This window comes from Leptonychotes weddellii, chromosome 5, assembly GCF_054177405.1.
Source record: "Leptonychotes weddellii isolate Sample4059 chromosome 5, ASM5417740v2, whole genome shotgun sequence".
NCBI lineage: Eukaryota > Metazoa > Chordata > Mammalia > Carnivora > Phocidae > Leptonychotes > Leptonychotes weddellii.
Genome location: NC_138373.1, coordinates 55,817,483 through 55,830,185, shown reverse-complemented (window position 1 = coordinate 55,830,185; position 12,703 = coordinate 55,817,483). Strand labels below are relative to the sequence as shown.

The 12,703-nt window shown below is 35.5% G+C and overlaps 1 protein-coding gene across 1 annotated transcript; it reads left to right on the top strand.

The window, feature by feature from the left end:
• Window positions 1–1,058: 1,058 nt before the first annotated feature.
• On the top strand, window positions 1,059–11,699 carry LOC145721358 (myosin-IIIa-like). Its single transcript, XM_081818913.1, has 6 exons — window positions 1,059–1,112; window positions 2,669–2,785; window positions 4,012–4,116; window positions 4,223–4,306; window positions 8,874–9,076; window positions 11,678–11,699. The coding sequence occupies exons 1-6, from the start codon at window positions 1,059–1,061 to the stop codon at window positions 11,697–11,699; spliced, it is 585 nt and encodes a 194-aa protein (XP_081675039.1).
• Window positions 11,700–12,703: the final 1,004 nt, after the last annotated feature.

The following is a 12,703-nucleotide window of genomic DNA, read 5'->3' as shown; positions in this document are numbered from 1 at the left end:
CCCTTGAGTAACACAGGTTTGAGCTGCATGGGATCACTTGTATGCAGATAATTTTTTCAATAAATACAGTATAACACTATAATTGTATTTCCTCTTAATGATTTTAATAGCATTTCCTTTTCCTAGCTTACTTTATTGTAAGAATACAGAATATAATATATATAACATAGAAAATATGTGTTAATCAATTGTTAATGTTATTGGTAGGGCTTCTGGTCAACAAAAGACTATTAGTAGTCAAGTTTTAAGGAGTCAAAAGTTATACCTGGATTTTTGACTGCATGAGGGGTTGGCATCTCTAACCCCATGTTGTTTCAAAAGTCTACTGTATCTCCAAAAATAAACAGTGAAGATACAGTTTTGTTCAAAATATTGAGTAGATGATAATTTCATGTCCAGAAAAGATGAAATACACCCTGGTGTTTATCTCAGCAACTTCTCCAGCCTTCATGTCAAATCAAGATCCTCTGGCTGTTATCAGAAGTTGCTGAAATGTTTTACTTTGAAAATAAACTTCCTAATGCCTGAAACCAATTTCCTACATCCATTTAACCATCTGAAAATCAACAGTGGAGTTTATTTTGCATTCCTCTTAAATTTTGCTGAATAATAATTTTTAATGTTACCATTAAACACCAATGGCCTGACACTATCTCAAACAAAACTGGAAATCTAACAAATTCAAATCTCTTTGACTCACCACTTTGTAACAGATTAAATCACAATTTAGAGGAAGCTTTAAAGCAAATTATATATAGGAGAGTTCTTGATAGAAATAATGAACTCTTTCCATCATCTGTGAAGTAAGTTTGACATGTTGTAATTTTCCTATAGAGAGGAGAAAACAGACCAAATATATTAGGCTATTTTCTGGGAAATGGTTAGCATGAATTTAGGAAAATCAGCTTCATAGAAGTTTTGTAGTCTCATATGTATCTAAAACTTACCTCTACTGTGATCAGTAATAAGTTCTCAAGTCAGAGAGGGTTTCTCTCTTTGTATTGCTCTACAGACATGAACGTATTCACACCAAGAAAAGTAACTTCAGTAGATCGCTAATGTCCAGTCTGAAGGATGTAGATGATTTAGCAACCCTAGAAGTTTTGGATGAGGTAAGAGACTCAGTTTAATTAAACCTAAACATTCTATATTTTGTTTAATTTATAGAAGTGATATGCACAAGTGGCTTCAGCCTGTGTCCTTTTTTCCCTTTCTTTCTTTCTTTTTCTTTTTCTTTCTTTCTTTCTTTTGATAGTCAAATTACAAAGGCGTGGGTTTCCAGTAGCTTGAGTTGCTTATAAGTTACAGACCCATCTTCCCCTGAATTCATTCTGGGAGCCTCAGAGGGATGATGTACTGAGGTCAGAAAATGGTCCACCTCCTACAACCTCCACATGGCATCCTCCCTCTATTTTCTCTTCTGCTCCACTCTCAGTGGTTGTACCCAGAGGCCTCTAGGAAACTCCAAGGAGCCTGTCTCTCTTACCATGGTCATTGTCCCCCTCATGGGATCTCAGAGTCCCAGCTCTCACAGGGCTAGCCCTTTAGGGCACTGAATTCTCCTTGAAACTCCTTATCCCAGTGACCTCAGAACTATTTCAAGCATCTCTTGCGAAGGTACAAATGCAAGCCAGTAAATTATAGTTTCAGCCTCTCTTCTCCCTCATCTCCCTCTATTCTGGATAATCAGATCATTAGAGAAATAAATAGCTCCTTTTCAGTAAAAGGTTAGGATCTCTATCCTGATCAGCGGGGTTTTTTAAATACATGTAATACATGCCTGAGATTTGCTTAGAAAGTCAACAAATCAGGAGACATTTTCTGAACAGAAGTAGTCATTTGGTAAATTTAGGGTTGCTTAAACAACTCAAGTACTTCCTTAAAATAATCTTTCTTGAGAACATCAAACATCTTGTAATCAAGTAGTATTTGCAAGTCAGAAATTGCCAGCACCTTTATGAATCTTTTCATACCAAATTCTCCAATGATGTGAATTTCTAGGCTTGTGGATTTATAAAGAAGACTTTGCTCATCATATTGCTGACCTATATATTAAACACTGGGCTTGTTTTTTTCTGTTGTCTGTGCTTTCATTTTTGTCTCGTTTTTGAGCTATGATCTTCTGCTCTTCTCTTGTGTCATACTGTCAATGATGATTTCTGACACTATTAAAATTGATTTCATGTACTCATGATTTATCAACTATGAAAGCTACTTTTCTGAACTTTTTACTGTGCCTCATAAAAACAATATCTCAGCAAAGGGCTAGGACATTCTACAGAACCACTAAATAACCTTGATTTGCAATAAAGTCATGTTCACTGTATCTTCCCTTCTCTTTTCTATTGATCTTTCTCTTTATTTCATCTTCTGCATTTACTTATTTTCTGGAAGGTTCTCTACATATAATATCCCTGTAATATTTCATACAGCCTTTGGAAAACACATAGGACAGTGCCATCTCTCTATGGCTTTCAAAACAAAAGAAAATACTTGCCAGGTGGAAAGATATTTGCTGACCCAGTGTTATACTCCTTACTACCAGGGTGTCTATTCCTTTCTGATCTTTAGTCCAAATTCCAGATGTTTCATTTATATTGTTTACATTTTAAGTTGTAACTGACCTTAAATGACTTTAAGAAAAAAAACTGTTTTTGTTTTATTATAGAATACAGTCTCACAGCAACTTGAGAAGTGTTATTCCAGAGATCAGATTTATATCTATGTGGGAGATATACTCATTGCTCTTAACCCTTATCAGAGTCTGGGTCTTTATTCCACAGAGGTATGTGGTGTGGCTTGCATTCTTTTACTTTGTAATAATAATTATACTACTCAGATTTTTAAATTAATTTAGATGATGCCAAAGATAGTTTTATGCAACGCCTTGAAGAAACAAATAATTACTGTTAAAACATAGAGATAGGGAAAATAGGAGGTGAATCAATCTGAATGTGGTTCCTGGTCTTCCTTTTTCCAAAAGTATATGGCAGAAAGGTAATTACTTCCAGTCATTGGTAACTGGTCTATACTATGTATCATATTAATAAACAGATGCCTACAAAATTGCAGGTGTATTATCTACCTCTGAACCAATTGGAGAGTCAAGAGTATAATTACGTTGTCTCACAGGTAATATATACTTAGTGGCTATGAAACTTGTCATTATGAATTTAAAAATTCCTTTTGACATATTGGTTTTTAGTATCAGACAGTGTGTGTTTTATGAATATGAGTATATAATTATCCATTATTCAAGCCATAATGGCTTAAATATAGAACAGTATTCGGAATTAAGCTAAGCTGTCTTTCATTTTTAATTGGACCTATTCTCTTTTAGCTATTTGTGTATTCTAGAAAATCAGTTAATACTGTGAATAATAGTTTTTTTTATGTGAGAAATAAATAATTCTGTCATCCTCTACCACTTAAAATTTACAAGAATAATGGTAAATTTATGAACCTTGAGCTTAAGTTCCAGAAGTCTGGGCTTTCACCAAATTCTGCTATCAGTTAACTTGGTGATTTGGACAAATAAATGACAGGCTGTATGTCAAATGATGTCAAAGGAAAAAAGTGGTGATCGTATGTCAGATGTTATTATATCCAGGGAAGAGTCAACAAAATGATACCTGATAAACCCGATTGTCTTATTTATAGTATCTTTTTATTTAAAGAAATAATAGTATTTTGAAACATTAAGTTCTGCTTTGGAAGTGGTATGCACTTCCAGGAGTCTTCTTTTAAATACTGCTACCAGAGTGATATTATATTCTATTGTTACATCATATTTCTGAGCTCTTTTATGTCAGGCTTTTATTTTATATAATTGTGCATACCTGTAAGTGTGTGTAGTATGCGTGTGTAATGTGTGTGATGTTTTGGTGGTATGAAAATGTATTCTGATTTATGTTTTGTTTTAAAAATTGGGAGTTCTGCCTGTAAATAATCTAGGATTTAAACAAAAACAAAAAGAAAAGCCCCACAAAATGTGTTCTTTTTAACCTGTAGCATTCCAAACTATATATTGGAGCAAAGAGAACTGCCAATCCTCCTCACATTTTTGCAGTGGCTGACTTAGGATACCAGTCAATGGTAACATATAATTCAGATCAGGTAAGGAGAGTCTCACATCCTTAGAAATTCCCCTTTTAGCTTCTTGTGTATGAGCCACATCTTGTGAGTATGAGTCTTCTCATGGTTTCCTTCTCTGACTGTGCAGTGCATTGTTATTTCTGGAGAAAGTGGTGCTGGAAAGACAGAAAGTGCTCATCTTTTGGTTCAGCAGCTGACGGTGCTTGGAAAGGTACAATCTTTTCTCTATCCTAACAGAAATATTTATTGTATTTCAGAACCTAATGTAGCTGATTAGATTAATGTTCACTAATTCCCACATTAAATAATGTACAGAAATTATAAAACACACTTGCTATCCTCTGTGAGTTTAAAATATAACAAGCAGTAGAAAAAGTGTATGCTCTGTTTTGAGGATATTCTAACTTTTGTAACCCTTAGTAGGAAAGGCTTTATAAATGTGATTTTCTCCCTTTTAAGCCCCAGCACATTTACTGAATACTCTTTTTACTTGTCTCCTTTTGTTGCTTGCAGGTTAAAGTGAAGTTAATATACAAAAATCAATTGTATTTATATATGTTATATACATTATAAATGCATATATATTATACATAATACAAAAGTTAATTTGTATTTTATATATATCAGCAATGATCAATTAATTGAAAAGTGAAATTTAAAAGTCTCATTTACAATAGCATCAAAAAATTATTTAAATCTAAGTCTCATAAAACATGTACGAGGGCACCTGGGTGGCTCAGATGGTTAAGCGTCTGCCTTCGGCTCAGGTCATGATCCCAGGGTCCTGGGATCGAGTCCCACATCGGGCTCCCTGCTCCTTGGGAGCCTGCTTCTCCCTCTGCCTCTCTCTCTCTGTCTCTCATGAATAAATAAATAAAATCTTTAAAAAAAAAAAAAAACATGTACGAAATTTGTATGCTGAAAAGTAGAAAAAACTGATAGAAGAAATCATAGAATACCTGAATAAATGGAGAGATACACCATGTTCATGGATTAAAAGACTCTATTATTACACCAATTCTTCACAAAGTGATCTGTAGATTCAGTGCTATTACAATAAAAATCCCAGCAGGATTTTTTTTTTGTAAAAATTAATAAGCTGAATCAAAAATTTATATGGAAAGGCAAAGGAGTTGTAATAATCAATTTTGAAAAAGAACAAAGTTGGAGGATTCATACTACCGGAGTTTCAGACTTACTGTAGAGTTGCAATAGTTATATTCAACATTAAAAGCATAATCCACAAAGGAAAAAATTAGATTTCACAAAATTAAGACCTTCTGTTCTCTGAATGACATTGATAAGACGATGAAATCACAAGCTGTATCCTCAAAGAAACTATTTGCAAGTCACATATCTAATAAAAGATCTCCATCCTTAATGCATATATTGTAAAAAGAAACTCTTAAAACTCAATAATAAGAGATCAAATAACAAGAAAATGAACAAAAGAGTATATCAACTATATTTAAATAATAAAAATTTATTAAAAAAATGAACAGAAGATTTGAATAGTACTTTACCAAAGACAGTATGTAGATGGCAAATAAATGAAAAGATGTTCAACATCAGTTGTCATTAGGGAAATGCAAATTAAAATGAGACACCATTATACACCTATTAAAATGGTTAAATTTTTTTTTAAGTCTAACAATACCAACTGCTGAGAAGGATGTGGAATAGCTGGAACTCTCATATATTGCTGGTGAAATGAAAAATAATGCAGTCACTTTGAAAAGCAGTTTGGAAGTTTTTTATAAAGTTAAACTACACTTACCATATAGCCTAGCAATCCTACTCCTCGGTATTTATCCAAATAAAACAAAAACTCATGTTTATACAAAAACGACAAACAAATAACTATTGTGGCTTTATTTGTAATCTCCAGAATGGATAAACAAACTGGTACATATAATCAGTGTAATATTGCTCAGTAACCAAAGGAACAAAGACTGACACAAGGAATGAATCTCATTAGATGAGATTTGGATGCTCAAATGCATTGTGCTAAGTCAAAGAAGTCAGATTCAGAAGACTACATACTATATGATTCAATTTATATGTCATTCCTGCAAATTTAAAATTATAGAGACAGAAACAGATCAATGATTTTCACAGGCTGGGGATGAAGGGACAGGTTGACTACAAAGAGTAATGATATAGTTTGGGGGAGTGAGGGAACTGTCCTTTGTCTGGATTGTAGTGGGGGTTATATGATTGTTTATAAAAACTTTTAGGGGTGTCTGGGTGCCTCAGTCAGTTAAGTGTCTGTCTTTGGCTCAGGTCATGATCCCAGGGTCCTGGAATCAAGCCCCACATTGGGCTCCCTGCTCAGTGGGGAGCCTGCTTCTTCCTCTCCCTCTCCCTCTACCTGTGCTCTCGCTTGCTCTCTCTGTCTCTCTGTCTCTCTCTGTCTCTCTCAAATAAATAAAATCTTTTAAAAAAATTATCTATAAAAAAACTTTTATTTTTTAAATTTTATTTTATTATGTTATGTTAGTCACCATACATCATTAGTTTTGTTTTTTTTATTATGTTATGTTAATCACCATACAGTACATCATTAGTTTTTGATGTAGTGTTCCATGATTCATTGTTTGCGTATAACACCCAGTGCTCCATTCAATACGTGCCCTCCTTAATACTTTTAGAACTGTACTCTATAAAGGATAAATCTTACTATATGTAAAATATACCTTAATTTTTGAAAAAAGGAAGTTGATGATAGATATTTGGTTTGATTTTCCAGGTAGGGTCCTTGAAATAAGTCAAGAATTATATGTTCGTATTAGAATGACTAAAAAAAAAAACCCAAAATACCCCTTGTGCAAAACTTATCCCTGTGAGTATTTTTATTATGATCCACATAGTTATAGAGCATTATGTTAAAATTTTTGCCATCATTGTGATTTTAGGAATCTTGTTTTTTAAAGTACTGTGAGCGCAAGGACAGACCTAATCTCTCTATAAAAGTGTGAGGCCTCCTCATCCTATCAGAACAACTGCTTAATGGAGTCTAATTCATTTTCAGAATAATGAGTTGAAAGATTTCTGTGTTTATATTAAAAATCAATGAACTAGTTTTAATATTTTCAGTCACGTGTTTGAGTATGGAATAGAAACATAACTCTGCTCAGTGGGTTAATTTGCCCTCCACTAACCGGACCTATGACCCCTCGGGACTAGAAGAGCTAGTAGAGCCCAGGAAGCTAGTGCTCAGGGCTGTCATCTCAGTCCCTTTCCCATCCCACGGCCCAACCACTCCCCCTCTCCTTACTTCTAGGATAAGCATCACAGTGAAAAAAAGGTGTCATTTTGGAGGGAGAAGGGTGGTGAGCCACAGCATACTGTCCTTCTGTGAAGAGTTGAACGCCTGAATTAATTTATGCGAGGGCCGTCCACGAGGGCCTTGCTATTCCTTCTTGGTTTGTGATTTGATAGAGGGTCTCATCAACGATGGATTAACTTATGTGTGAATTTTGTTTTGCAGATGCCAGCAAACTTGCTTATCTAATGACTTTATCTTATCCTAGATCTAAAAATGTGACTTAATATTAATTGGGGATATATATATATATATCCCTGAATCCTACCCTTATTAGATCTTATTATATGTTTTTACTTATCTCCTTGATAAAGATTTACCAGACACAAAAATGGGATGTTTGGTGGATTGAATTTACCTTTGTAATATGCCGTCCTCAAAATCTTACTTGGTAAGGCACTGCTGTTTAATACAGGCGGATAAAGATGCTTTCTCACCTTTCTCCTGAGTGCAAGACCAGCCCCAAACATTTTAAAGAGCCAAGTTTGTCCCAGTGCTCATTACTGTCTTCTCTCAATGCTTATTGCCTCTTTTAGAAGATACTAAAAGGCTTTATATGCCCTCAAACCCTCACTGTGAATGCCCCCTCCAGCCCATCTACGTACTAAAGTAGTCTCTGTTCCAGAAATACCAACAGCTCCTCTCCCTTACTTATATAATTTATATACCTTCAACATAGCTAATCTCAACAAGGTATTACCCTAAACACAATCTACTCTAATTGCTACCAAGATATGAATGACTGATACCTCCTTAACCGTCTTAGAGTGGGGAATGCTTTCTAAAAGAGGTTGATTTTTAACCAACTAAATTTCTACTTGGTGGAATTTCCTGTAAGGTGGTAAATAAGTAAAAAATAATAATCATAGCAATGCTTGTTTGAGGGAAGGAATATAGGAGATGGGGTAGGAGAAAATAGAGGGACAGCCAAGCAGGCCTGCTGACCTGGACTGGGGTTCTACCCCTTCCATCCACACTTTTGAGCTGTTCTCAGTTTTCCCGGTAATTCCATGTGCTCTGCTTCTGAATTCACAAGTTAGCTTTACTCCCTGATTTTCAGCTTTAGCAGCTTCCATGGAAGCAACAGAAGTGGTTCTGGCTTTGGGGAACATTTGGATGGGGCCCCAGGGAGGGAGAGGAAGAATAACAAAATGAGAGGTGTACCCCACTGTGCATAGACTGCTTATGAATTGCATTTATAAATCAGGCACTAGACAGAACAATATGTCAGTAGAAAAAGTATAGAATATCTCTTTGCTCCTTGAAGAAAGCAAGTGAGAACACACATACGGGAAGGGAAAAATAGACCAGATATTATAATATCTGGCAGTATGCCAAGAGTATGATCTCAATGCCTTTATGTCTACATATAGTGCTTATCAAAGAAGAGGCATTTTATTATATGCAAAATTAATTTTTTACATTAAAAAAAAATCTTGACGTTTTTCTCTAGGCTAGTAATAGAACCCTGGAAGAGAAAATTTTACAAGTGAACAATTTGGTGGAAGCCTTCGGCAATGCCTCCACTATTATAAATGACAATTCCAGCCGATTTGGAAAATACTTAGAAATGAAATTTACCTCTTCTGGAGCTGTCGTGGGAGTACAGATTTCTGAATACCTTCTGGAGAAATCGCGAGTTATCCACCAAGCTCTGTAAGTCGGTGTCAAATATATTTTTTTCTGGGAAACAAGCAAAGACAATGTTTTTGTTTTAATAATAGTAAAATGTCTACTTATTCAAAAAATTCAACAAAATGTTATTGATCATCCAATACGTGCAAGGCACTTATTGTTAGAATCGAAGAGATCCCTCAGCACTGTCTTATTCTCACATGTTACATCTAGTAGAGGAGTTAATAAATCACCTGAAATTTATGATGCCAGGTATAAAACCTATGCCCATCATAGATACTAACAGGATAAATTGTAGTGATTTCTGAGGTAGGAGAGAATATATTTCTTTACACAAAACTAATGTGAAATTTAATTAGAAATAAGTCTTTTTTTCTTTTAAATGCTAATATATATAAATAGATCTTTGTATTAATTCTATCCTTCCTAAGGTTATATACAAGAGACCAAATAAAAGATTCAGGTATGGGCTTAATTGTATTGCCCCTTTAATTTCCAGCTGATTTAAGCCACCAATACAATGTTTTGGTGTTAGGTTGATTGAGTTCCTTTTGGCTATTTGTAGCTGAATGATAAAATCTCTCTCCTGTCCTAATGATTCCAAAATATCTTTGTTATTCTTATGTGGAAACTATAGTCAAAACATTGGATTTGTACCTTGGTTGTTATATTATTTTTAAAAAGTGTGGCGAGTTAGGGGCAACTGGGTGGCTCAGTCCTTGAGCGTCTGACTCTTGATTTTGGCTCAGGTTGTGATCCCAGCATCATGGGAAGAAGCCCCATGTTGGGCTCCACACTCAGCCTGGAGTCTGCTTGTCCCTCTCCCTCCTGCTCTGCCCCTCTCAACGCAGGTGCACGTGTGTGCTCTCTCTCTCTCTCTCAAATAAATAAATAAATCTTAAAAAAAATTGTGGCAAGTATTAGAGTCTTTCATTTTTCTTATGTAGGTTTTACACCAAGCATATCTACATTATTATAGTAATATGTCTTCTGTTAAATTCATGTCTTATTAAAGACATGACTTAAAACACAAGTCTTATTATGTATTAGTACGTTATTATTTAATATAAATGCCTTCAAATTTGCTACTATTCAATTTATGAATAAATTGTGAATATAAGTTGCCTGGAGTCCACCTCCTGAACTCAGCTTTCACTGTGGAAAATTATTCTTTGATCCTCAATTCAAAATACATAGGGAATGATTATAAGATGAATATTTTGAATTGTGGCTTCACCACATACATGTTAGTTCACTTTGGGTAAGATATTTAAACCCTAAAAACCCTTCTAGGATCTTGGTTCTGCAATTTACTGTGTGTGTGTGATTTGAAATACTTAACCTCTCTGTACTTCAGTTTTTCATCTTTAAAATAAAAATAACAGGAGTACCTACCTATCACTTAAGATGATGCCTGTGAAGTATTTAGCATGGTGAATAACATAGAGTGAGAACCCCATAAGTTTAAGCTATTATTAGCAGTAATAGTGTGGATAGTTGGATGAAGCTTAGAAATGACACCTAGCGGGCGCCTGGGTGGCTCAGTTGGTTAAGCGACTGCCTTCGGCTCAGGTCATGATCCTGGAGTCCTGGGATCGAGTCCCGCATCGGGCTCCCTGCTCAGCGGGGAGTCTGCTTCTCCCTCTGCCCCTCCCCCCTCTCATGCTCTCTCTATCTCATTCTCTCTCTCAAATAAATAAATAAAATCTTTAAAAAAAAAAAAAAAGAAATGACACCTAGCACAGTACAGGGGACATTGAAGATGCTCAGTAGATGGCAGCCACTATTAGCGATGTGTGCTGGTTCCCCAGAACTTACTGGATCTGCGTGTCAGTGCCTCTGACACCTAGAGGAACCTTGGGGTCTCACGCACATATGGAGACTGAACTGGTTCTCAAAATAATCTGTCCTATTCTCATAACTGTGTAAGACTCTTCTTGAGGCCTCTGGGGAAGAACAACCTAATAGGCTGAATTACTGAGATTCAGATGGGACCACCATGATGCACAATGTCAGGGGGCACCATTCACAGGGGGTTCTCTGGAGCTCTGTGCTGGAGCACCATTCACAAATTCCTTGTGAACAGTAACCTCTGGAGCTCCCCAGTGAGGCCCTGGGTTTGTAACCGTAGAAATAATCTTGTTAATACTAACTGGTATATTGTAGGATCTATTTCGGGAAATAGGACAATTAGGATTATACTTTAGACATACTATGAATTAATTAAGCTTTTTTCCAACTATCCTAAAGAACTGTTGTAGTTTTATTTGAGACAGAGAGAATGAGAGACAGAGAGCATGAGAGGGAGGAGGGTCAGAGGGAGAAGCAGGCTCCCTGCAGAGCAGGGAGCCCAATGCGGGACTCAATCCCGGGACTCCAGGATCATGACCTGAGCCGAAGGCAGTCACTTAACCAACTGAGCCACCCAGGTGCCCCGAACTGTTGTAGTTTTATAGTGTTGTTTACCCCAATAAACACTTTAAGTTCCAAATTTACAATTAGGTTGAAATCCAATTCGGTTTGTAATTGGAGCATGGCTGCCTTATAATTTTTCCATTTTTAAAATTTTTTTACCCTCATGTTTTTCTTTTACTTAATTTCAATTGCATTTTTAAATTCTAGAGAAGCTTTTTGTGATCGTTGAAAATGAAGTATCAAGTAGATAATTTAAGAATTCTTGGGTCACAGAGCATAAGGCAAAGAGTAGAGAATAGATCTGAGGTGGCAGAAAAGAACCAGAGCAGATGTTTATGTCTTTCTTGGTTTGTTTGTTTGTTTTTTGTCTTTTTTTAAATTTAATTTTATTATGTTATGTTAGTCACCATACAGTACATCATTAGTTTTTGATGCAGTGTTCCATGATTCATTGTTTGCGTATAACACCCACTGCTCCATGCAATACGTGCCCTCCTTAATACCCATCACCGGGCTAACCCATCCCCCCACCCCCCTACCCTCTAGAACCCTCTGTTTGCTACCCTTTATTTTAAGGGAATAAGTTCTTTTCTCTTTTTGCCTCTGCCCATGTCATCCCACCCTAATCTCTGACCACATTTATTTTTATATATAGTTATATTTATTTATATATGTTTATATATTTAAATATTTATAAGTAATATATAAATATATTTAAGTATTTATAAATATATGTTAATGTATGTTACATATATGTTTATTTTTTTTATTTCTAATGATGGCAGTATCATGTCAGTTGTGGCTTAAATTCTCATCTAAATGATTTTAAAGAAAGGGGCTACTTAATATCAAGAAGAAAATAAGCATATTGAAGTCAATGCTCGATAATTCTCACAAGTAGAAATTATAGCTGTTTCACTGCACTTGTCCCCCATTATGACAGTTTCCTGCAGCAAGTACTGATTGTGTTTCTCTCAGAGGGCCAGCACTTTACCAGATGCTGCAGGAGGCGTCCACAAAGTGGCAGATGTGGTGCTCTCTATGGAGGAAGGAAAATACTATTTATGGAGCACTTACTGTGTGTTGGGCACTGTGCTAAGCACTTTATATTCATTATCTATTTTAATTCTTACAGCAATAGGATGGATATTATTGTCTATTTTATACATGAGGAGACTGGGACTGAGAATTGTAATAAGTCTCACCTAATATCAAAAAGCTAATAAATGACTG